Here is a 26,925-nt window from a genome sequence, read left to right as displayed (position 1 = left end):
AGGCGTAGGAACCTTGGTTTTCAAGGTACCTTGGCGACCTGGTTAAGAAAAAGAGAGAGGTGTATAGCAGGTATAGGCAACAAGGAACAAATGAGGTACTTGAACAATATAGAAAATGTACGAAAATACTAAAGGAGGAAATCAGGAGGCAAAAAGAAGACATGAGGTTGCTTTGGCAGATAATGTGAAGGTAAACCCAAAGGGTTTCTACAAGTATATTGAAAGGATAGTAAGGGACAAAATTGGTCCCCTAGAAGATCAGAGTGGTCATCTATGTGTGGAGCCTCATGAGATGGGGGAGATCTTAAACAATTTTTTTGCATCAGTATTTACTCAGGAAACTGGCATAGCATATATGGAAGGAAGGGAAACAAGCAGCAGTGTCAAGGAACATATAGAGATTAAAAAGGAGGAGGTGCTTGCTACCTTACAGGGAATAAAGGTAGATAAATCTCCCGGGCCTAACATGATATTTCCTCGGACCTTGAGAGAGACTAGTGTAGAAATTGCAGGGGCCCCGGCAGAAATATTTTAAATGTCCTTAGCCATGGGTATGGTGCCGGAGGATTGGAGGGTAGCTCACGTTGTTCCATTGTTTAAAAAAGGCTCCAAAAGTAAACCAAGTAATTACAGGCCGGTGAGCCTGACATCAGTAGTAGGTAAATTATTGGTAGGTGTTCTGAGAGATCAGACATACAAGTATTTGGACAGCTAAGGGCTGATTAAGGATAGTCAGCATAGCTTTGTGTGTGGTAGATCGTGTTTGACGAATCTTGTAGAGTTTTTCGAGGAGGTTACCAAGAAAGTAGACGAAGGAAAGGCTGTGGATGTTGTCTACATGGACTTTAGTAAGGCCTTTGACAAGGTCCTACATGGGAGGTTAGTTCAGAAGGTTCAGAGACTAGGTATCTATGGAGATGTTGTAAACTGGATTCGAAATTGGCTGTGTGGGAGAAGACAGAGTGGTAGTGGATGATTGCTTCTCAGACTGGAGGCCTGTGATTAGTGGTGTGCCTTAAGGATCTGTGCTGGGACCATTGTTGTTTGTTGTCTATATCAATTATCTAGATAATAATGTGGTAAATTGGATCAGCAAGTTTGCTGATGACACTAAGATTGGAGGTGTTGTGGACAGCGAGGAAGGCTTTCAAAGCTTGCAGAGAGATCTGGACCAACTGGAAAAATGGATCAGAAAATGGCAGACGGAACTTAATGCAGACAAGTATGAGGTGTTGCATTTTGGAACGACAAATCAAGGTAGGACATACACAGTAAATGATAGGGCACTGAGGAGTGCAGAAGAACAAAGAGATCTGGGAGTTCAGATACATAATAATTCCCTGAAAGTCATGTCACAGGTAGACAGTGTTGTAAAGACGGCATTTGGCATCCTGGCATTCATAAGTCAAAGTATTGTGTATAAGAGTTCGGATGTTATGGGGAAGTTGTATAAGACATTGGCGAGGCCAAATTTGGAGTATTGTTTACCGTTCTCGTCACCTAACTATAGGAAGGATATCAGTAAGATTGAAAGAGTGCAGAGAAGATTTACTAGGATGTTGCTGGGTCTTCAGGAGTTGAGTTACAGGGAAAGACTGAACAGGTTAGGACTTTATCCCTTGTAGCGTAGAAGAGTGAGGGGAGATTTGATAGAGGTTTACAAAATTGAGGGGTATAGATAGAGTAAGTGTGAATAGGCTCTTTCCACTTAGATTAGGATTAATAAATACGAGAGGGCATGGCTTTAGGGTGAAAGGGGAAAGGTTTAGAGGGAACATTAGGGGGAACTTCTTCACTCAGAGTGGTGGGAGTGTGGAACGAGCTGCCATTTGAAGTGGTAAATGCAGGCTCACTCTTAAGTTTTAAGAATAAATTGGATAGGTACATGGATGGGAGAGGTCTGGAGGGTTATGGACTGGAGGGTTATGGACTGGATGCAGGTCAATGGGACTAGTGGAATAATGTTTCGGCACAGACTTGAAGGGCTGAATGGCCTGTTTTCTGTGCTGTAGTGTTCTATGGTTCCATAGGCAACTGAGAGTCAGTGGATGTTGTTTACTTGGATTTTCAGAAGGCATCTGACCAGCTGCTGCACTTGAACCTGCTTAACAAGATAACAGCCCGTGGTATTATGGAATGATACCAGCAAGGACAAAAGATTAGCCGAGTGTCAGGAGACAAATAATTGGAATACAGAGGGCCTATTCTGGCTGGGTGCCAGTGACAAGCGTTGTTCCGCAGGGGTTGGTATTGGGACCACTTATTTTCTTGTCATACGTCAGCGATTTGGATGATATAATTGAAGGACGTGGTGAAATTTGCAGTCCACGCACTGATTCTTCAACACTAGCAGGGAGTCTGCAGAAGGACTTGGACACCTTGGGAGAATGGGCAAAGAAGTGGCAAGATGGAATATAGTGTAGGGAGGTGTATGGTCCAGCGTGTTGTGAGTGTTGCTTCGGTCAGACTGCACTTGGGGTATTGTGAACAGTCTTATCTAGGAAATAATGTGCTGGCATTGGATCCAGTCCAGAGGCGGTTCACAAGAATGATTCCCGGAATGAAGGGAATAACATACGAGGAGCATTTGATGGCTCTGGGCCTGTACCCATTGGAATTTAGAAGAATGAAGGGGAACCTCATTGAAATCAAATATTGAAAGGCATAGGAAGAGTAGATGTGGAGAGGATGTTTTATATAGTGGGTGTCCAGGACCAGAGGGTACAGCCTCAGAATAGAGGGAGGTCCATTTAGAACAGAGATGAGAAGGAATTTCTTTAGTCAGCGGGTGGTGAATCTGTGGAATTTATTGCTGTGAAGGCCAAGTCATTCAGTATATTTAAAGCCAAGGTGGATAGGCTTTTGGTTAGTTAGGGTATCAAATGGATGAGAGGGCAAATATATCAGCCATGCTTGAATGGCAGAGCAGACTCAATGGGCTGAATGGCCTAATTCTATTCCTAGGACTTGTGGTCTTATAACATGGCAAACTAGATCAGAACATTTGCAGATTACACCAATATTAGGAGCATTATAGACAGCAAAGAAGCCTTTCAAAGTTTGCAGTGGGTTCTGGACCAGCTTGAAAACAGGCTGAGAAATGGCAGATGTAATTTAATGCAGGCAAATGTTAGGTGTTGTACTGTCGGAGGACAAAACAGTGCAGGACATACACAGTGAACGGTAAGGCACTGAGGAGTTCAGGATCTAGAAATAAAGATCCATAATTCTTTGAAAGTGGCATCACAGGTATCTAGTGTCATAAAGGGAGCTTTTGGCTCATTTACCTTCATAAATTAAAGTACTGAGTACAGGAATTGGGATGTTATGTTGAAATTGTGTAAGACATTGGTGAAGCCAAATTTGGAGTATTGCATTTAGTTCTGGTCATCTTCCTACAGGAAAGGTATCAATAATATTTAAAGAACATAGAGAAAAATTACAAGGATGTTACCTGGGGCTTGAGGACCTGAGTTATCGGGAAACATTGAATGGGTTAGAACTGTATTTCCTGAAGCATGGGAGAATGAGGGGAGATTGGATAGAGGTATACAAAATTGAGGGATATAGATAGGGTAAATGCAAACAGGATTTTCCACTGAGGTTGGGTGAGACTAAAACAAGAGGTCATAGGTCAAGAGTGAAAGATGAAATATTTAATGAGAAGCTGAGGGGAAACTTCTTCACTCGTGGTGGGGAGTGTGGATGAGCTGGCAACAGAAGTGGTGGATGCAGGTTTGATTGCAATATTAAGAAGTTTGGATCGGTATGTGGATGGGAGAGGCGTGAAGGGCTCTGTTCCAGGTGACTCGGCAGAGTAGCAGTTCAACACGGAGTATGTGGGCTGGTTCCATGTGCTCTATGACTGATAGGGACGGTTGTTGGCCTTGCTGTTTGCTAACATATTCTCACAATGAGATACATCAGAGCTAGCAGAAAGGAAATAAGGTTGCGTGGCTATGAATAGTAACTATTGGATCTCCAAGCTTTTTAAAAAAAAAAAAGGCTGAATGTGTAATAAGTGATGGGTCTAGTCCCTGACAGCAAAGGATCCTTCTGGATCAGGGGTTTCTGCCATGGACCAATACCATTAAGCAAAGGGTCTATGAACCCCATGTTGGGAACCCCTGCTCTAGATGTCCATCCTTGACCTATGTTGTCTATTTTGTAATGATTTGAAGCACTACTTAAGGAATGGTGCTTTTTTAAAAAAAAATAAACATTGTTAAATATTCTAGGAAGAATTGTATTGACTCTGAGTATTTAAATAACAATCCTTCTCTACTGACCTCTTTTTCAAGGAGGATTAAAATACCCATAAAATTAAAACAGAAGGATATTCCTACAACATTAAGAAAGTTCTCTCCATCGACCTGTACAAGATTTATCCTTCTACTGACATCACTATAAGAGTTTATTTAACTTTCTTTCTGCCTCTGAGTGTGCAAGTTAGCCGTTCTTCCTGTGCCACAACAATGGGTACACTTTGTATTTTATTCACTGCAAAGGACTGCAAATTCACTATGCCCTCTGGTTTTCATTTCCCCAAGCCTACGGAAAAAACAATGATCATCTACTTAATCCATATCGCTCATGATTTTATAAATTCCTTTGAGGTCATCCCTTGTTCTTCTATGCTCCAAGGAATAAAGTTCCACTATGGCCAACTTCTCCCTGTAACTCATTCTCTCCAGAACAGGCAGCATCTTCATAAATCTCTTTTGCACCCTCTTAAACTTGACTTAAAGGCATCCGTTAAATCTTGCGAGACCATGGATCTGTGCCTGGAAAGTCTTCACTCTCCAGGGCACAGGCCTGGGCAAGGTTGAATTGAAGACCAGCAGTTGCCATGCTGCAAGTCTCCCCTCACGACACCAATGTTACCCAAGGGAAGGGCATTAGGACCCATACAGCTTGGCACCAGTGTCATCGCAGAGCAATATGTGATTAAGTGCCTTGCTCAAGGACACAATACGCTGCCTCGAACTCACGACCTTCAGGTCGCTACTCCAATGCCTTAACCACTTGGCCACGTGCCCACACTAAACTTGACCATGTCTTTGTTATAAACAGGGCAACTAAAATTGTGCACAATACTCCAAGTGCAGCCTCACCAATGACTTAGCTAACTGCAAGATAACATCTCTGATCCTGAACTCAGTGCCTTGACTGATGAAGACCATCATGCTGAATAGCTTCTTCACCATGCTGTCCACTTGTGTGGTATTGTTCAGTGAACTGTGCAGAACCCTGTTTCACAACACTCATCAGTGCCCTGCCACTCACTGTATTAATCCTAACCTGGTTTAGGTGTCCAAAATGCATCAATTCACACTGATTTTAAATGAAATACATTTACCATTCCTCAGCTCATCTGAATAACTAAGAAAGATTTCTTTGTAATTCATTGGAACTTGCACTTAGTCAGTCCCCGGAAATTTGCCCACTTAATGTGCTTCAAAGCTACAAATACTCACTTCTTTGGAATAAACATATGATCAAGACCTCACTACGTATTAACCTAGTTTCTTTTGCATCTCAAGTCACCTCACAGGACCTCATCCCATGATCTGCCTATGTCATCTGCACATGAACAAAGGCCTTTGGCTGTTTACCCTCCCCCTCAAGAACTTCTTTTTGCAGCTGCTCAGAGACATCCTTAACCCTGGCACACAGAAGGAAAACGTCATCCTGGCATTTCTTCTGCAATGTCAGAGTCACACCCCCGCCGAATTATCAAATCTCCTCTCACTATCACTGTCTGATGGTACCCTTTCAGCTGAGTCTCAGGGCCAGAGACTTGATTACTACTGCTAGACCCTGAAAGGACATCCTCAATAGCATCCATAGATAATGTTTGTGAGGCGAATGGTCACAGAGGAACCCAGCACTGAATGTCTACTGCACTTACTTCTCCCACTGGTGACCCATTTATCTAAAATCTGAATATTGGATGTGACCGCGTCACAAAAGCTCTTACCTATGAACCACCCAGCCTTTCCCGAGTACACCTGACTGCATCACCAATTCATTGACCTGGTCTGCCAGGAGCAGCAGCTGAATGCACTTCCCACAGATGTAATTACTAGGGAGACCGTGAGGCTCCCTGACTTCATACATCTTGCAGGAGGAGCACTCCACAGCCCTGATTACCACCTTGTCTACACGTAACCAAGGACTAAGGGTCAACAAAGTAGTAAAAGTGTACCTGTGCCTTTCCAAAAGTTTACTCTTACTCCCAAACACCGGTGGCACTTACTCCGTCCCTTCATACAAAACGACTCTTGAGCCAAAGCTCCTCCACTCCGTCAACGGCCCACTCCCACAGGTGTCCACTCCAAAATGCTTGGCCTCAGCTATTTTTATATTGGCTCTCAATGAGCTAATCAGCCAATCAACTATTAAACAAAATTTGCAGACGTGCTTCTTTTAGACTCCTCTGAAGCGAAAACACGCCAGAAAGGAGCTGCACGAACACGTGTTCTTCATACTTTAAACAAGATACACCTTTTTCACTGCATAATTTATCAATGTCATCAGAAGCACTGCAGGTGAATTATAGCAATTCTAGTTAACTCATAATACACAAGGAAGAATGCAACACAGAATAAGCTACATGTCTGCTGCATGTTAAAGGAATGATATACTGTGGAAATCTCTGGTATATTCTTGATATAGTACTAAACTACTTGATGTGGTGGTCTTTGAGATCATAGTCTTCTGAACAGAATGCTCAGTTTGTTGATGCCTTAACCAAAATTAAACCCTCAATGAGCACCTCTTAGAGCAGATTAGCAAGGGCATTTCATTGTTACGAGACCTGAGTATGCACTAGCAGATGTGCACACAGCAATAATCACACTTCAGTTAAACACCAGAGAGTCTCCAGAGAAAATAGGGGGATTGGGGTGGTGGTGGTCTTTTAAATTAAAGTTCTTTTCAGGACATGAAGTCTTTAAGTTCACCTTACCTGTTCCTGGTGGGCCTTGGATGATAGCGAGCTCTTTAGTTAAAGCTGTTTGCAGGGCTACGATTTGGGACTCATCGCACTTTAATCTCTCTTTTGAAGGCCATGCTCCAAAGTCAAGCACATTGAATTTACTACCGTGGAAAAAGCTCGTGCTAGATTGAAGAAATCTGTTCATGTAATTGCTGTTGTTGAACTGCTTTGGGGGTTTACTCTTTTCATCATCCAACAAAGGGTCTATATTATAGTTTTGATAACTATGTGTTAGATACTTTGGCTCTGCAACACAAGTCTGACATTGAACTATGTACTTCTGAAAGGGTATTTCATTATCTGTGATCTCTTTGAAACCTTCTAGAACATGACGATAGGCTTCAAAGTATGCAGTTGTTTCAACCATTAGAAAAGAATCTGTTGACTTTATGTCCACCAAATCCAACCGACTGCTTTCAATAAAACTGAGCGTGATGATGCCCTTGGTCAGTTCTGTAATGTTTCTGTGAGCCACTGTTGCAAACAACATTGTTTCAAAGTTATCTTTGGAGAGGCAAAGAAAAGACCCATACAGCAGTCGCTTGGAGCTCTCCCACCGAACGTGCTTTAACATTCCGTTATCAAACTGAACCTGATAAAAGACACCGCTATGTGTGCATAGTGGATCCAGGACACGGGCATTAAAATAAATTCTAATGTCGTCTATTGTTTGTCTATGCAGATCCTTCTGGCTACAGTTCAGCAACTTGGAAATTCCCTCCCTTAATGGCCGGACAAAGTCTTCACGGAGCAGGCGAAACTGGATGTCTAAGTATGTAGCAGTGTCTGGATATTCTTCATTGATTATATTTGGTCTCACAAAAGGTTTGTTGATTAAATGGATGTCTTTATAAGTCGGATATATTGAAATATGCCTAAAATCATTCTTTGTAGGTGCCACAAAGTAGGTATAGGTATCAGAAAGCAATGACCCTTCTCTCTTTTTCTCCTGCAAACAGGCAATCATCTGGTGCAGGTTATGCAAGTTCTTCTCCATCTCCTCTGAGATGGGGAAGCCAACAGATTGCAGGTAGTTTGACGTCGATTGCACCATTGTAGCTAGGAGAGACACATCCAAGAAAGCACTGGCAGGATAGACAGTAATCAGCTGACAGAGCAAATTTAGTATATAACCAAGATGTGTAGCACTTTCCAAATGTGCCTCTTGCAACACTTCAGTCTGAGCATTGATAATGAATGCAGGAAGAACATTTTTCAGAAACATGGAGTTCTTGATCAGCTCCAGCAGATAATGCAAACTCCGTTGGTTGGATTTGCAATAGAATGTCATGCGAAGAATTTTCAGAAAGGATGCAATTAAGTCTTTTTCAATATTCACCTGGTTTAAGAATTCTTTGACACCACTTCCGGGAGAGGTCAACTTCATTACGATGTCTATTGGATACATTGTAGACAGCCGCATTAGCTCTTGTCCATCCAGGGTTCCCTGATTTTCAGCATCAGTTTCACGGGATTCCTTTGAAGGTTTAAAATTGTGACGCAGATGAGTGATTCCACATTTGTTTTTAGTCCGAGCTCCCTTGTATTGTTGCCGTGAAGTATTATCATGGCTAGTTTGAATGGTATCTCTCTCCATTCCTCGTGAGAAATGCTGTCTCCCTATAATTGCAACATTAAAAAGAAAACCAAAATATTTTGCATTACTAAGATATGCAGCCTTTGGGAAGCGAGAAAGCCATAATATTCAACATGCTCACCTGGATCTAACCAAACTATTGAACTGATAGCACATCCACCAGCCTGAGCAATTCACTCCCTCTCCCATGGTGAGCCAAGGGCAAAGTGTGCATAATCTACGTCCAACAATGTCACAACTAATCAAGGATTATTAGGTTAATCCTATAAATTCAATCACTTACAAAAAAAACCAAGGAAATGGGTGCATAAGATTACCATTACGTCAAAGTTCTTGAATCATCCTCTTCCCACACCCCCACTCACCTGATCTCACCTCTCATCAACCAGCTTGTGCTCATCCCCTCCAGCTTATTCTAGCTTGAACTCCCTTCCTTACCAGTCTCAGCCCAAAATATCGACTCTTTATTTCCCCTCTGCCTAATCTGCTGAGTTCCTCCAGCATTTTGTGTGTGTTGCTCATGATCCCAAATATCCTTGCTTGTCAGTATTGTGAGAGCACCATCACAATAATGATTTAGGCGGTTCAAGAAGCCTTCCACGATTAGTAGTAATTTCACCAAAGTCAGAGGTCCCACTTTTGCAACTGATCCAATGCTGAGGGAGAATGGCACTATTGGAAGTACAAGCATTTCCAATGAGACACCAAGGTGAAGTTCGTCTGTTCTCACAGGTAAATTTAATTCATGACTGTGCTATCTTTTGGGGAAAGAAAGGAAGGGCATTTTCATGGATGGTCTGATGACTATCAAACTGCACACCAAAAATAATTTTATATAGTTCAGGAGATTTTGATCTGTAAATTTGTCATTTTTAACTGACTGGATAACGATCCAGAGTGCACTCCCTATGATATCCTCATCCATGATCAAACTAATACTCAATACAGTTAAGCAACATGATTTAACATTTCAAAATTCTCCACAGACCATGTCTATCCTCAGGTTTCCATGCATCCTCCTCTGCTAACCTGGTGGTCCTTGGTGACTTTGTGTCTGATTTACTCCACTACTTTTTCTGTCAATGTCCAGCAGGTTAGGCTGGCTTCCATAGAACTTGGGATTTCTTCTGCGAGGTTCAGGTTGGTCCCGCTGTCTACTCCTGTCCTTTGCAGATACACTCTCAGACCTCTTCTGTGCTTGCTGGGGCTGTCTTTGTTGCCGTCCACCTCTTGATCCTGAAAATTTCAAAAGAAGAGGAAGAGGAATTGAAAAACTACAGATGCAATGTAAGTCTTGCCAGTCTATTAGCTGGGGAGAGGGATGGCCTTCAGGAATATTCTTTCTTCTTTTCTCCCCTCTGTAGAAACACTACCAGGAAAGGAAGACATGATGGTGTCAAAAAGGGATTGAAGTCTGGAAATCTCTCTCACTAAGTCTATGAACTAGGCAATTCATTGAAATGTTCAGTCCAAGACTGTTGGACTTCTTTTGTTGTTGGATGAGGGCACTTGTTGGTATGTGGGAAATGGGAGGTAAACAGGATTAAGTTGCATATCAGCCATATTCTGAATGAGGCTTTAAATGTTTTATTCCTTCTCCCATGTAGGCCTGAACAAAATCAAGCAAGTAAAGATCCACATATCACAATGAAAATATCCACAGTGTTTCCTTCATGAAGACATTGGCAACTATAAAGCGAGAAGTAGGGTTCACTGCAGCCGATAGCTATCTGTAGGGGAGTTCACCTGCAAAACAGGGATGACTTCCTGGTTGAAAGCCATATTAGCACTCCTTATATTCTCTGTACCCTTACATGAGCAATATTAACACCAGATAAAATTATCTGAAGCAATTTTCGCTCAAGGCACTAGAAGCAATGACATAAGTTTGACATTGAACTATTTTAACATGTACTTCAAAAACCAATCTAAAACATCTCTTACGATAATTTTTTTTAAACTTTGATTTCTCCTGCTAAACCATGCATGTAAGCAACAGATTACAGGAAATGTTCAATGAACAACTGATGTTGATAGTTGGACATGCTGTCTCAATGAAATGATATTTCAAATTTTCATTTAATCTTTTCTGTCATTTGTATTCACTTTATTTAATGGAATACTTAATCAAAACATGTAAGTACATTTTCATAAGACTTAAGAGAAAATGTGGGTCAACAGCAAACTCATAAGAAGAGAACAAGGATCTAACGCTTTCCCAGCGTATATGATGAATAAACTCTTCTCGGGCTTCCAGCCAGATAGTTATCGATTTTAGCAAACGTTTCGATGACAAACTCTACCATCTTCATCAGGGATATACCCCCATCATCTATCCCTCCTGACTGGTTAGTCCTCATCCAATCAGGTTTCTCTTGCCCACCTTGTTTACAACCGAATCCCGGTTCTAACTTAGCATGACACCTTCATCTTCGTTAAAATTAGCTTTCTCTAGTTTAACTTCAATGGCTTCCTTCACCAGGCAGTTCCAGAACCTATTGGCGTGGCACAGTAGTATTGTGCAGTTGAAGTCAATCCTATGGTCATATCGATCAAATATTGAAAGGCCGAGAGAGAGTTGATGAGCAGAGCATGTTTCCTATCATGGGTGAATCTAGGATCAGAGGGCACAGCCTCAGAGTAGAGGGACATCCATTCAAAACAGGGTTGAGGAGGAATTTCTTTAACCAGAAGGTAGAAAATCTGTGGAATTCATTGCCACAAATGGCTATGGAGGACAAGTCATTGGGTATTTAAAGCGGGGGTTGATTGGTTCTTGACTAGTTAGGGAATCAAAGATTACAGGGAGAAGGCTGAAAAATGGTGTTGAGTGGTACAGTAAATCATCCATGATGAAATGAAGCAGATTCAATAGGCAAAGTGGCCCAATTATGCTCTTATGTCTTGTGGTCTAATGAAACTACAGATACAGTAGTGGCTGGCGCAATACAGTGCTATTAATCAGCGATCAGGGTTCAAATTCCACTGCAGTCTGTAAGGAGATTATATGTCGCTTCTGCGAGTGCATGGGTTTTTTTCCTGTATGGTCCAGTTTGCTCCAACATTGTAAAGGCATACTGTATGGGTTAGGGTTAGTATGTTGGCAATATCTTCAGACTGTTGGCCATTTATGCAAATGACACATTTCAATGTAAGCTTCAATCATTTGATACACCTCCCACAAATAAAGCTAACCTTATCATCTTTAAGATGGGATAACTGATCCCACCACATCTGTTCCTCACCCATATCCTTGAAAGTTTGTGGAGCCCAGCCATACCTCAGATTGCCAGAGAAAAGAGAAAAGTGCCGGATAACTAGATCATAATAAAGCAATTCATTGGCAGTAGAAATGGGAAACTCAGAAATGGTTAACAAAGTAAAAGATGCGGAATGATCCTGAATTTGCAAAAAAGCAAAGCATTCATGAAAACTCTATCCAAGAATAAAAGGGAGTAGAACTGTAGGTGATTCGAGAGGCAGAATTGCAGAGGTACACAAACCCTCAAAATAATGCTGAGCCTCTGCAACAATCCCAACCTCACCATCAAACCCACAAATCGGGTGCTGTTGTAATGTGGCAGACTGACTTCTACCTTACTGAGGACAAGCGGCAACTCTTAGCACCTCCTTTAACTTACACCTTGAAAAGGACCCCACTCGGAGACACTAAGCCATGTCTCTGCATCGTTACCAACCTCTTCAACTCTGGATATCTCCCATCCACTGCCATCATCTTCGTACTTCCCTTATTCTGCACTGCTCTTTTCTACCTCCTACCCAAGAACCACAAACCTGAATATTTGGGTAAGCCCGAAGTTTCTGCCTGCTCCTGCCCCACCGAACTCACGATCTCGACTTCATTCTATCCTGTTGGTTCTGTCCCTTCTAACCTGGGTGAGCAGCCAGTTGTCTTGGTACATGTTGGTACCAATGACATAGATAGGACAAAGGAGGAGGTCCTGAAGAGAGATTTCTGGGAGTTGGGAAGGAAGCTGAGAAGCAGGACCTCCAGGATAGTAATCTCGGGTTTGCTATCTGTGCCACATGCTAGTGAGGGCAACAATAGTAGGATCAGGCAGATGAATGCGTGGCTGAGAGACTGGCGCAGGGGGCAGGGCTTCAGATTCTTGGGTAATTGGGATCTCTTCTGGGGGAAGTATGACCTGTTCAAAAAGGACAGGTTACACCTGAACCTGAAGGGGACCAATATCCTGGCGGGAAAGTTTAATAGAGCTGTTAAGGAGGGTTTAAACTAATTTGGCAGGGGGATGGGAACCAGAGTGATAGAGTGAAGGAAGGGGAAAACAGAAATAAATCTAAGATAGTGAGCAGTAAAGATGTCAGGAAAGACAGGCAGGTGAAGGGGCAAATTTGTAGCCATTGGGATGAGTTGCAGTGCAATGAAGTTGCAGTGAAACCAGAGTGAAAAGTACCAAATACTGGTCTTAAGATGTTATACTTAAATGCACGAAGCATAAGGAATAAGGTGGATGATCTTGTCGTACAGCTACAGATTGGCAGGTATGATATTGTGGCCATCATTGAGACGTGGCTAAAGGATGCATGTCTCTGGGAGCTGAATGTCCGAGGATCCACGGTGTATCGGAAGGATAGGAAGGTAGGCAGAGGGGGAGGCGTGGCTTTATTGGTAAGAAATGATATTAAATCATTAGAAAGAGGTGATATAGGATCGGAAGGTGCAGAATCTTTATGGGTTGAGCTAAGAAATCGCAGGGGTAAAAGTACCCTGATGGCAGTTATTTATAGACCTCCAAACAGCTGCAGTGATGTGGACTACGAATAACAACAGGAAATAGAAAAGGCTTGTCAGAAGGGCAGTGTTATGATAATTGTGAGGGATTTTATTACGCCAGTGGATTGGGAAAATCAGGTCGGCACTGGATCTCAAGAGAGAGAATTTGTAGAATGTCTGTGAGATGGCATTTTAGAACAGCTTGTTGTTGAGCCCACTAGGGGATCGGCTTTACTGGATTGGGTATTGTGTAATGAACCGGAGGTGATTAGAGAGATTGAGGTGAAGGAACCCTTAGAAGGCAGTGATCATAACATGATTGAGTTCACTGAGAAATTTGAAAAAGAGAAGCCGAATGTCGGTACTTCAATGGAGTAAAGGAAATTACTGTGGCATGAGAGAGGAACTGGCCAAAGTTGACTGGAAAGGGACACTGGCGGGAAAGACGGCAGAGCAGCAGTGGCTGGAGTTTATACAAGAAGTAAGGAAGGTGCAAGACAAGTATATTCCAGAAAAGAAGAAATTTTCGAATGGAAAAAGGATGCAACCGCGGTTGACAGGAGAAGTCAAAGCCAAAGTTAAAGCAAAGGAGAGGGCATACAAGGAAGCAAAAATTAGTAGGAAGACAGAGGATTGGGAAATTTTTAAAAGCTTACAAAAGGAAATTAAGAAGGTCATTAAGAGGGAAAAGATTAACTATGAAAGGAAGCTAGCAAATAATATCAAAGAGGACACTAAAAGCTTTTTCAAGTGTATAAAGGGTAAAAGATAGGTGAGAGTAGATATAAGACCAATAGAAAATGATGTTGGAGAAATTGTAATGGGAGATAAGGAGATGGTGGAGGAACTGAATGAGTATTTTGCATCAGTATTCACTGAGGAAGACATCAAGGGTGACAGGGAAGAGAAGTGTGCGCAGTCACAATTATGACAGAGAAAGTACTCAGGAAGCTGAATAGTGTAAAGATAGATAAATCTCCCGGACCAGATGGAATGCACCCTCGTGTTCTGCAGGAAGTAGCTGTGGAGATTGCGGAGGCATTAGCGATGATCTTTCAAAAGTCGATAGATTCTGGCATGGTTCCGGAGGATTGGAAGATTGCAAATGTCACTCTGCTATTTAAGAAGGGGGCGAGGAAGCAAAAAGGAAATTATAGACCTGTTAGCTTGACATCGGTGGTTGGGAAGTTGTTGGAGTCGATTGTCAAGGATGAGGTTACAGAGTACCTGGAGGCATATGACAAGATAGGCAGAACTCAGCATGGATTCCTTAAAGGAAAATCCTGCCTGACAAACCTATCACAATTTTTTGAGGAAATTACAAGTAGGCTAGACAAGGGAGATGCGATGGATGTTGTATATTTGGATTTTCAGAAGGCCTCTGACAAGGTGCCACACATGAGGCTACTTAACAAGATAAGAGCCCATGGAATTACAGGAACGTTACATACGTGGATAGAGTGTTGGCTGATTGGCAGGAAACAGAGAGTGGGAATAAAGCCGAGGTCCCCAACCTTTTTTGCACTGTGGACCGGTTTCATATTGACAATATTCTTGCCGACTGGCCGACCGGGGTGGGGGGGGCGTGGGTAGGGTTGGCAATGGACAAGAGTAGCAGTCAAATACGTTGGGTTTACCCCGAGAAAGACTACAATGACCATGAAGCCTTGCGCGGGCATCAGTGCGCATGTGTGACTTGTACATGCGTGCACGTGCCGATTATTTTTCGCTTTTGGCGATTCTGTTCGGGGCGGGGCAGGGGGGGAGTTAATCCTGACCGGAATATCGGTGATAAGTGGCTAATACACTCAATTTCATTTCTAAAAGGTTTTATCTAATGAATTTAATATTAAACACACAGCGCATATTTTCCTCGCATGAATATAGCGAAAAGTCAATTATCAGGGGAGAACAGGGAAGCTTGAAGTAAGTGTTGAACTTCCAGTAGAAGTGGCAGAAGCAGGTTCGATATTATCATTTGAAGTTAAATTGGATAGCTATATGGACAGGAAAGGAATGGAGGGTTATAGGCTGAGTGCAGGTCGGTGGGACGAGGTGAGAGTAACGTTCGGCATGGACAAGAAGGTCAGAGATGGCCTGCTTCTGTGCTGTAATTGTTATATGGTTATACAAGTCAATAGCATCACAACATTTTAAGTAACATTTGGATATTGAACACAGCGCATATTTCCCCCTATGAACATATAAAATCATTGCAACGCACCAATATCGCTGAATCAGTGGGATCCCTGGGCTCAAGACGGTGCCATCAAAGGGTGATGGGAGACAGTGATACTCGAAGGGGGTTCCTTATGTCCAGTCTATTCCGCAATTTAGTTTTTGTTGCATTCATTGCAGAGATATGTTGGAAATGGAAGAAATGTTTTCGGTGCTTCTGTGGCTATCTCAGGATATTGAGCCTTGACTTTGATCCGGAATGCCGGCAGAGATGTTATTGTCAAACATAATTTTCAGCCCGCCGTCATTTGCAAGAGCGAGGAGTTGATCTCCTTCCCGCGCTGACATGGACGCGTAATGACCTCGCGTGCATAATGGCTCAACAGTGGGCGTGACAGGGAATGATGAAAGGTGCAGCTGACTCATATCGCCAAATCATATTGTTTCTTCGTGGCCCGGCAGGGAATGAGGAAAGGTGCCACCCATGACAGGGAATGAGGAAAGATGCAGCTGACTCATATCGCCAAATCTATATCATTTCCTCGCGGTCCGGTAGCGCATGCTCTGCGGCCCAGTACCGGTCCGCGGCCCGGTGGTTGGGGACCGCTGGAATAAAGGGATCCTATTCTGGTTGGCTGCCGGTTACCAGTGGTGTTCCACAGGGGTCCGTGTTGGGGCCGCTTCTTTTTACATTGTACATCAACGATTTGGATTATGGAATAGATGGCTTTGTGGCTAAGTTTGCTGACGATACAAAGATAGGTGGAGGGGCCGGCAGTGCTGAGGAAACGGGGAGTCTGCAGAGAGACTTGGACAGATTGGAAGAATGGGCAAAGAAGTGGCAAATGAAATACAATGTTGGAAAGTGTATGGTTATGCATTTTGGCAGATGAAATAAACGGGCAGACTATTACTTAAATAGGGAGAGAATTCAAAGTTCTGAGATGCAACGGAACTTGGGAGTCCTCGTACAGGATACCCTTAAGGTTAACCTCCAGGTCGAGTCGGTGGTGAAGAAGGCGAATGCAATGTTGGCATTCATTTCTAGAGGAATAGAGTACAGGAGCAGGGATGTGATGTTGAGACTCTATAAGGCGCTGGTGAGACCTCACTTGGAGTACTGTGGGCAGTTTTGGTCTTCTTATTTAAGAAAGGATGTGCTGACGTTGGAGAGGGTACAGAGAAGATTCACTAGAATGATTCCGGGAATGAGAGGGTTAACATATGAGCAACGTTTGTCCGCTCTTGGACTGTGTTCCTTGGAGTTTAGAAGAATGAGGGAAGACCGCATGGAAACATTTCGAATGTTGAAAGGCATGGACAGAGTGGATGTGGCAAAGTTGTTTCCCATGATGGGGGAGTCTAGTACGAGAGGGCATGACTTAAGAATTGCAGGGCGTCCATTCAGAACAGAAATGCGAAGATATTTTTTTAGTCAGAGGGTGGTGAATCTATGGAATTTGTTGCCACGGGCAGCAGTGGAGGCCAAGTCACTGGGTGTATTTAAGGCAGAGATTGATAGGTATCTGAGTAGCCAGGGCATCAAAGGTTATGGTGAGAAAGCGGGGGAGTGGGACTAAATGGGAGGATGGATCAGCTCACGATAGAATGGCGTGGCAGACTCGATGGGCCGAATGGCCAACTTCTGCTCCTTTGTCTTATGGTCTTATGGTCTAACCTACATCCGTGACACTTCACATGCTCTCAATCTCAAAACCTTCCAATTCCCTTACCCTGATCGCATCATTTTTACCATGGATGTCCAGTCCCTATACTTCTATCCCTCATCAAGAAGACCTCAAAGCTCTACGCTTCTTTCCTGACAAAACACGGCCACTTCCCTCCACCACCACTCTCTATCTGACAGAACTGGTCCTCACCTTCAGCAATTTCTCCTTCAGCTCCTCCCACTTTCTCCAAACTCAAGGGGTAGCCATGGGCCCAGCGATGCCTGCCTCTTCGCTGGCTATGAGGAACAGTCCATGTTCCAAGCCTTCCTGGTAATGCACAACCGCTGGTGCACTGCATTGGTGCTCCTTCACGCACTCACGCTCAGCTTGTCAATTTCATCAATTTTTCCTCTAACTTCCGCCCTGCACTAAAATTCACTTGGTCCATTTCTAACACCACTTTCTCTTTTCTTAATCTGTCCCTGCGTCTGGAAACAAACTGTCAACTGACATCTTTTATAAACCTACTGATTCCCCTGGTTATCTTGACTATACCCCTTCCTAACCTGTCTCCAGTAAAAATGCAATTCCCTTTCCTCAGTTCCTTCATCTCCACAGCATCTGTTCCCAGGATGAGGCTTTCCTTTCGAGGACAACAGAGATGTCCTATTCCTCAGAGAACAGGGTTCCCCTTCCTCCACCATTCATGTTGCCCTCATCCACTTCTTGTCTATTTCCTGTACAGCCATGTTCACCCCACCTTCCCACCGCATTAACAGGGATAGAATTCCTCTTGTCCTCCTCTGCCACATCAAGGGCTTTCACATCCAACACTTAATTCTCTACAACTTCTGCTATCTTTAACAGGACCCTCCCACCAAAAGCATCTTTATTCTGTGCCCGCCCACCCCCCCCCCATGGTCTGCTTTTCTCAGGCATCACTCCCTCTGTGACTCCCTTGTCCATTTGTTCCTTCCCAGTGGTCTCCTTCCTGGCACTTACCCCTGCAAGGGGCAGAATTGCTATGCATGCCCATCAACTCCTACCTCTCCTCCATTCAGGGCCCCAAACAGTCCTGTGAATCAGTTGGGGTTGTTAACAGTATCTGGTGCTCCCAATGTGGTCAACTCTGCACTGGTGAGACCTGACGTAAACCTGGGGACCGCTTTGTCAAGCACCTCCATTCCATCTGCAAAAAAGCGAGATCTCCTGCTTGCCAGCCACTTTAATTCCTGTTGTGACATGTCACTGCTCTTCTGATATGAAGACGCCACTTTCAGGTAGGAGCCACAGCTCATATTCTGTCTGGGTAGCCTCTAACCTAATGGCATGAACACTGATTTCTCCAACTTCTGATTATTTTTGCCCTTCCCAATCTGACCTCTTACCTATCTATCAATTCCCTCTGGTCCTCCTCCTCCTCCTCCTCTTCTCAAGGTCCTATCCCTCCTATAAGATGTCTTCTTCTCCAGCCCTTTAGCTTTTTCACCTATCACCTCCCAGTTACTTGTTTCACACCCCCGCCCCACCTGCCTGGCTTCACCTTTCTCCTTCTAGCTTATCTACCTTCCCACCCCACCTCCTCAACCTCCTTTTGGCATCTTCACCCTTCCTTTCCAGTCTTGATGAACTGTCTTGGCCGGAAACAATCGCTTATTCACTTCCATAGATGCTGCCTGACCTGCTGAGTTCCTCCAGCATTTTGCATGTGTTGTTCTGGAATTCTAGCATCTGTAAAACCTCTTGCGTTTATGATTTGATAAACCCTTCTGCCCAATATTGAGATTGTGATCTTTCTGCTGTAGACCGCTGTACAAAAGCAGCATGGAGAAAACTGAGAGCTCAGCTTTAATGCGAAGAACTATCTTAATCTGTCACACTGAATCATTGCAGTCAACAAAACATTACATTCTCACCTGTTGTTCTTGCTCGATTACTTGCTTCTCTTATTTCTTTCTGACCACTAATTGGATGGACCCAATTTTGTGGATGAGGCCCAATCTTTGCTGCATGGTGATCATTAGACCTGCTTGCAGGACTGTAGTGTGATTCATTTGGCTTAAACGCCGAAGGATGCTGGGTATTCCCTCGCTTTTGGTCTCTCCTTTGGTGCTGAGATGCCTGTCCGATGCCTGGAACATAACCTCTTCTCAATTGGCCTTCACGTTGCTGCATTAGTCGGGCTTGGGGGCCTAAAACAAAATAGGTTTCAATTCGTTATTTCTGACAGTGGCATTGCCCATTTCCTTTCCTCACTTGACTGTCCCTCGTTTGAAGCCGGGGGTAAGAAATTTATCAGCATAAATCTTATTTTTGTAGTAGATTGAAAGTTGCAAGCAATAGCTTCTTTGCATTCACCAAATGTTCAATTTGATCAGTTGTTGGATTATTGAAACTCAAACAGTACTGTAGAGGTTACCAGCAACCTGGATTCAATTCCCACCACTGTCTGTGAGGGATTTGTACATTCTGCCCATGTCTGAGTGGGTTTCCTCCAGGTGCTCTGGTTTCCTCCCACATTCCAAAGACGGACAGGTTAGCAGGTTAATTGGTCACATGGGGTTTAATTGGGCAGCCCTGCCTCCTCGAGCCAATAGGGCCTGTTACCGTGCTGTATCTCTGAATGAATGAATATATAAACAATTAAAATTATGATAAGCAGCAAAAAATATTGCTTGGAATGGAAGTAGATTTTTTCAAGGACATGGTTGTACTTGTCTAGATAATTTATATTATGAGGCATAATCCTTGATTTCTAAACATAACTATCGGATGAATATGATGAGGGCTTTTTTCTTTGTCTACTAGGCGGGGCACAGAATGGTCCAGAATGGAAAGAGACCTTTGGACCACCTTATCCACATAAACTGTGATGCCAATCTGTGATGATTGCCTGCAATAGGCCCGTAGCCCACTAAACTTTTCAAATCCAAGGGCCTGACCAAAGTACATGTACCTCCTCTGGCAGTCCATACCAGGCATTCATCACTCTCCCTGTGATGAACTTGCATCTCCTTTACATTTCTCCTCCCCCACCTTCAACCCTGCCCCCTAGTTCTAGACTTCCCTACACTGCGAAAAACTCTAAACACCAGTGAAAATAAAAAGAGCTCAAAGACAGATTAAGAAACTCTGAAATATTTTTATTAGTTCACAAGTACATAAAAGATGAGGTCTACCATGATGAAAATAATACGCACACAATTAAGCCCTGGCATGTAAGCTTTTACAATAAACAAATTATTAATGGAATATTAAATTAAAAACAAAAAATGCCAGAAACACTCAACAAACGAGGCAGCATCTGAGAAAAGCAGAACTGAGTTAATATTTCAGTCAAAGTCTGTTTACCAGAACTGAAAAAATGAAAAGAGAAATATACCAGCTTTAAGGTGGGTGTGGGACAGGGACAGATAAGATAATCAGAATATTTCTGGTAGGATGAGGCCAGCATTGCTGTTTTTGGAGCCATCTAATTTACATCAGCATTCACCCACGGCAATCCTGGCTTCACGTAACCGAGATATACCCTTTGACTTATCCATCCCTCCTCCTACACTCCCTACAAATTGAAGTAATTTATTTTCACACTTCCTGAATTCCGATAAAGGGTCTTCAATCTGAAGTGCAAACTCTATTTCTCTCTCCACAGATGCTAACTAACTTACTGGAGATTTCACTATTTTAAGTTTCTTTTTAGATTTCCAGCATATTCAGTACTTCTAATTTTCATTTAATAGACTTTGTTGTACTGCAAAATGCATGGATCAAAGTTTGGACACGAAGAAAAAATGGGATCTGACTTAGTAACCAAAATAACACAGATCTCATGATATTTGGAACAGCAAAGGCAATTAATATAAACATTAATCAACACCTTACTGTTTGGGAACTACATAAAAATAACTTCAGCCACAACTAAAAAGGAATTAAAGCAGTTGTCTGCTTTTTAGGGAACAACTAAGCTAACTCATTCAGTACACTGGCACCTGGCTCAGTCCTACCCTGCAGATCAAATTTGGCACATCCCTTTAGTCCTTCAGTCTGAATAAAGCCATATACCTTTAAAAAAGACACAAGCTCTGGCTGCAGATAGCATGCTGTTACATCAGGAAACCGGCCTCCCTCTGACACCCCACCACAGCCCGGTGCAGAGATGGTTGGTGTGCCACTGAGATGAGGTGTCTCGATGCTCAAGCCTACTCTGCTTTAGCCAAGCACCTGCACTTGATCCACCACGGCCATCCTAAGCGCCTGGTGGCAAGCCATTTTGACTCCCTTCCCTGTTCCCACATCAACCTGTCTGTCCTCAGGTTCTTCTACCACTAATAGGGTGAGGCAGAAAACAATCTCGAAAGCATCACTCATATTGCACCAGGTAATGGTCTGAACGCTTAATCCTCTATTTGAGGTAACAGATACTCCTTCTCTTTCTTTCTCCTACTGATCCTCTCAGGATCTTGCTTACACATTTTCCTTCCCAACTCCCCGTTATCCAGTTTTTTCACTCTCCCCACCCAGTCCAGCCACCTATCACCCAAGCACTCAACCCACTGGGACACCACCCCTTCCCCCCAGCTGTTCCCTCTGCTCACCACCCCACCTTTATCTGGTTCCACTCATCACTCTCCTGGCTTAACAGGCTGCATAATCTGTAGCCCTTTGTTCTATGCAATGATTACCTCCCTGCCTCTGGCACCACTTCCACCCTCCCTTCCACAACTGGCCCCAGCAACTCAACCACCCCTGCTCGCCTGGTTTCTCCCATTATCTGCCAACTGCTGCCTCACCCTTTCCCCTCTCCTCTTTATAACCAGCCATTTGTATTGTGAGCAGTGTTCTGCTGCTTATTTAAGAATGGATGTGCTGACAGTGGAAAGAGTTCAGAGGAGGGTCACGAGACTGATTCTAAGAATGAAAGGGTTAGCATACGAGGAGTGATTGATGTCCTTGGGCCAGTCCTTGCCCAAATTTAGAAGAATGAAGGGGGTTGGGGGACACGGGAACTCACTGAAACCTATTGAACATTGAAAGACCTATACAGAGTGGGTGTGGAGAGGATGTGTCCTAGAGTGGGAGAGACTAAGACCAGAGGGTGCACCCTCAGAATGGAGGGATGTCCATCTAGAATGGAGATGAGGAGGAATTTCTTCAACCAGAGAGTAGTGAATCAGTGGAATTTGTTGCCACATGTGGCTGTGGAGGCGAGGTCATTAGTATTTAAGGAGGAGGTTGATAGGTTCTTGATTGATCAGGGTGTAAAAGGTTACGGGGGAGAATAGGGTTGAGGGGGAAATGGATCAGCCATGATGAAATGATGGATCAGACTCGATGGGCCAAATGGCCTAATCCTGCTCCTTTGTCTTATGGTTTTATGGTCTTATCTCCCATTCACCTTACCCTCTCAATCTCTGGGCAGGATCTTGAGCCTAACTGTTCTTCAGTTGGCCTCTCTCACCATGACCCCCTGAGTTCCTCCAGCAACTTGTTTTATTGCTCCAGATTTCACCATATGTAGTTCCTTGTGCCTCCATATCTATTGATCTACTGAATGGATATTAATATACATATCTATATGTGATACCCACAGATGCAGTATAGCTGTCATATAAGACCATAAGATATAGGAGCAGATTTAGGTCATTGGCTCATCAAGTCTGCTCCGCCATCTCATCATGGCTGATCCATTTCCTGCTTAGCTCCAATCTCATGCCCTCTCCCCATGTCCCTTCAAGCCCTGACTTATCGACTTCTGCCTTAAATATACTCAATGACTTGCCCTCCACAGCCACCTGCGGCAATGAATTCCACAGATTCCCCACCTTCTGGCTAAAGAAACAATGAAGTGCATTGCTTAACTTAGCCTTGATCCAATGACGCAGAACAACTTGGAAGACATAACACACAAATAAAAATTTCTAGATATACTCCAGCTGTACATTACTGGCCACCTTCTTGCAGCCTTGTTCAGTGCCTTCTTGCCCACTGCAACAAGAGGTTTACACTGTTTGGATGCATTTGGAAACCATTATTAAAATACATCTGGAGGTATTTTAATTTTTCCTAAACTGTTTCAGGGACTAATTTCACTCAATAATGCAAATACCTGTGCCTTATTCCAAAGCATGGTCTGAAGTTAACATGAATACTCTTGCAGAACATTTTACCTGTCACTCTTGAGTCTTTGCAGGCCTCCAGCAGTTCCCATGTCTGCTTGGACATCCTGGACAGCAGGAGTTTCTCACCCGATTCTATTGAGCTGCCTCTGTAAGAAATAGAGATAACTTTTCAACAAATTTAAAGTCACTTCTATTTAATGCCTTTAACAGAGAAAAATGCTCAAAGGCATCTCACTGAAGTGTTTTATTGGTTACATATAGTTGCATTTCCAACTACTTTCATCTCAAATCAAAGTATTTTGTCTGGAGACATTAACTCTTCAAGTAACCAGCTTTGTTTCTCTCCTCATCACAGTTGCTGCTGGATGTTTCAGTTTTTTCCGGTGTTTGTAACTGTACTTACCTTGAGAACTAAGTTCTCTGCCCTGTCATACATTCTCTGTACCCATACACACTTCCTGCAATTAAAATCTGTTTATTCTCATATCTCTGCAATGAAATGCTGAGTCAGTTTCACTCTCCACAGATACTGCTGTCAAAAATGTTGGGCATTTCTTTTTTTTTGTTCTGATTTCATTACCTTATGCTTAGTAAGAGCTTGTTATTTAGAAAAGTCAGTCAAATAACACATTTTCTTCTCCCAGGGATACATGACTGCAAGGCAACTATTTCTGGAGAGGAATGAAATTGTGACCACTTCAGTCTGAGTCACACTGCTCTAGTAATTTCAGTTTATACATTGCTGATGTCCTAACCTGGTTTGCCTTACATGCAAGTCCAATTCTTCACCTATGTCTTTGATGAAGAATGATGTCTAAGGTGACTAACAAACAACAGAATCATAGGAGATTTATTTTCACCAGTTCAGTGAAAACAAGGGAAAAACGACAAATAGTGTCATATTGAAATCCATCTGGACCCTATACAGTGAATTACCAGGACCTTAGGAAGGAAGGGAAAGAGGGACCACACAAGACTACGGATCATGAAGCAAATTTGAGGGAGTGGGATTAATGCACACATAACTTCCTAGAATCCCTGGATACAATTAAGACAAAAAATGTAGCCATCAGAAATATTGTCCATTTATTACTAGCTTCAGTAATTAATTTGCCTTAAACATCAGACCAAGGAAACTGCCCACAATATTACTGATATCTCCATTCACAAAATGTATTTGAATCTAAGTGTTACTCAATTGAAAGTCCAACTTTTTAAGAAGTGCACCTTAAGAATGCCAACAGCTAGAGATCACAGACTTGGCCCAATTTCAGAACAAACAGCTGGATTCCAGAGGTGAGGTCACAGAGATGCTGCTTCAAGGCAAAATGCAGCATTGTGGAGACCTGGTGATTCTGAGACTAGGGGAGAATACTTCAATGGTTGGATTCATTTCTCACTCAAAGCAAGTTGGCTGTAGTAGAGTATTCCAGCCCAGGACATTGCTGCAAGAGTAGCTTAGATCAGTGTCCCAGGTACAACTATCATCAAATAATCAACATCTGTTAAATTAGCCACAGTGATTTGAAAGATAGGCCACCTGACTAAGCGCAAATCTCTCATAGTTGTCAAAAAGCCAGCAATCAGCATCAACCAAATGTCTGAAATACCATGTTTAAATAATGGAAGTTGTTCTTTATTTCGAAGAATTTGGAAGGTAAAAGTTGGAGTTAGGTTCCAGATGGATTAAAATAATGTAATGTCCCAATATGTAGTCTGCTTAGTTTTGACTATGAACTTCAGAATTGATATACTAGTCTTAGTGGGGGGAGGGGGAGCCGATGGTGTCTAAACTCACCTGTGCCTTGATGCACTCAAGTTAAAGGCTTGATAAATTCAATGCAGATAAACTACTTCATTCGCTATTGGATTGGAATGGAGAGTAGGAAAGCAAAGCGTTATCATAAAATTAGATCCTGTCCAATTCAGAAACACAGTACACTCGGTGGGTGTTGAGTGAGCTGTCTCTTTTTTAAAACAAAAATCACAGTCAATCTTTTTTTTACTGCTTATGGAGCAAGGTAGAACTGAGATTAGGATGGGTCACAATCTAATTCAAAGGTGCAACACTCTCAATCGGCTGAAGGGCTTCATTCTGTAAGACGTTTCAAAATGGAGATCAAGCTGCATGACTCTGCAAAGTCATAGAGAATTGTTTGTTACTATTTTTATTACATGTGTGAGTAATGTTAGTTTATCAGTCATATTTCCACCGGCAGTGAATGTTTACACGAGTTTCAGAGAACAGGTGATAACTATAAAGCAAGTAGCTATTCAATCTCATCACAATGCTACAAAATGTCTCGGTTTTGCTAGTCATCAGTTGAGAGGGTCGGGTGTGGTTGTGGGTGAAACTGTCAGTGCTCCAGTCAGCTCCGGGTGACGCTGACAACTGGTACCGGCTCGTCGGCGGGTCATGCTGATAGCCCTATCGCTGATGCGGTGCACCACACACAGGGTGCCTGCCACCTGGCAGTTCGAAGTTCAATTCACCCTTATCGCTACCGAAAACATAAAACCATCGGATCTGAGTTAGGCGCATTTATAATTAATCAGCACAACCGCTGAACATCATTTCTGATGCGTCATCCCCACGTTCAGAGATTTAAAAAAAACATTTTTATTATATAAGTATTCCGCTTTCTGTAACATTGTTAAAAGACAAATCGCGTTGTATTTCCTGGTTTGTGGTCTGTCAATAAACCAAGGGACTGCGGACATGCAAGGTCTCCAACAACCGGCACTCACAGGAACAAGAAAAGTTAAAAGCCCCTGCCTGTATTTTTGAGAGACTTCCTTGGAAGTCATCGGTAAGCACTGTCCCTACATTGCCCATTCCCAACTACATTCCAACAGTTCTATACGTCCATCACGTATAATGCACATAAAACAGTTCAAATAAATAAACCTTTGATTTCAGTTAATGATTTTCACCGGCGTGTTAATTTTGCTTTTATTTTTGGCTGGGAAATATTCAACTTCAAGATTAGCAGAAGCAATTTCTAACACACCGGTACCATTACAGTTCAGGGAGGGAATGAAACAACAGAGAAAAATAACGTCCTCAAGCAGAAGCTGACAGCAGTTAACTCTCACCTGTTCGCGCAGTGGTTCTTCAGCAGACCGCAGCATCAATGGACTCAGCGATCGAAACTCCGCTCTATCTAATACCGTTCAGTTTCGATTCCTCTGAATCGCTGCAAAATGTGCTGACGTCTACGTCACCAAGCGACCAATGAAAGTGCCCGGTTTAGAAGGCTAGGCTGACGGCAAAACAAGAAATGAAATTTAGATGCCAAATTTCCCGGAAACGTTGTAATCTGTGTGAATAGTCTGTCAGATTGAAGGCCAGTTCAACTACCCGATTCGGAAACGTCCAAATCAGGAAACGAGAATGTGTGCAATCTTTAAAAACTGTACTGTAGATAACTCCCACCAGCTACCCCAGTTTCATAAGCTTTTGCACTCTGAACTAAAGGTCTCGAAAACTGGTGCGGTTAAACTAGACTTTGCCTCTTTCTAACTAAGTGACCGCGGATGCCCTCGCCTATGTTTCCGCCTGGGAAATATTAAATAGTAGAGCATGTATGATACAAGCAGACCAG

General features: G+C 43.0%; 1 protein-coding gene across 1 annotated transcript in view; it reads right to left on the bottom strand.

Moving 5' to 3' along the window:
• The window catches only part of LOC140212538 (NFX1-type zinc finger-containing protein 1-like), a 64,308-nt gene extending 37,824 nt beyond the window's left edge, over positions 1 to 26,484 (bottom strand). Inside the window, exons 1-5 of the mRNA XM_072283477.1 lie at positions 26,417 to 26,484; positions 23,369 to 23,466; positions 19,118 to 19,393; positions 9,627 to 9,833; positions 6,971 to 8,620 (exon numbers count right to left, since the gene is read on the bottom strand). Of these exons, the coding sequence (XP_072139578.1) occupies positions 6,971 to 8,620; positions 9,627 to 9,833; positions 19,118 to 19,393; positions 23,369 to 23,423 (2,188 nt within the window). The 5' untranslated portion in view covers positions 23,424 to 23,466; positions 26,417 to 26,484. The remainder of the gene's footprint in view (positions 1 to 6,970; positions 8,621 to 9,626; positions 9,834 to 19,117; positions 19,394 to 23,368; positions 23,467 to 26,416) is intronic.
• Positions 26,485 to 26,925: the final 441 nt, after the last annotated feature.

This window comes from Mobula birostris, chromosome 19, assembly GCF_030028105.1.
Source record: "Mobula birostris isolate sMobBir1 chromosome 19, sMobBir1.hap1, whole genome shotgun sequence".
NCBI lineage: Eukaryota > Metazoa > Chordata > Chondrichthyes > Myliobatiformes > Myliobatidae > Mobula > Mobula birostris.
Note: the sequence above shows the minus strand (reverse complement) of the source record. Positions and strands in the feature narration are given on the sequence as shown.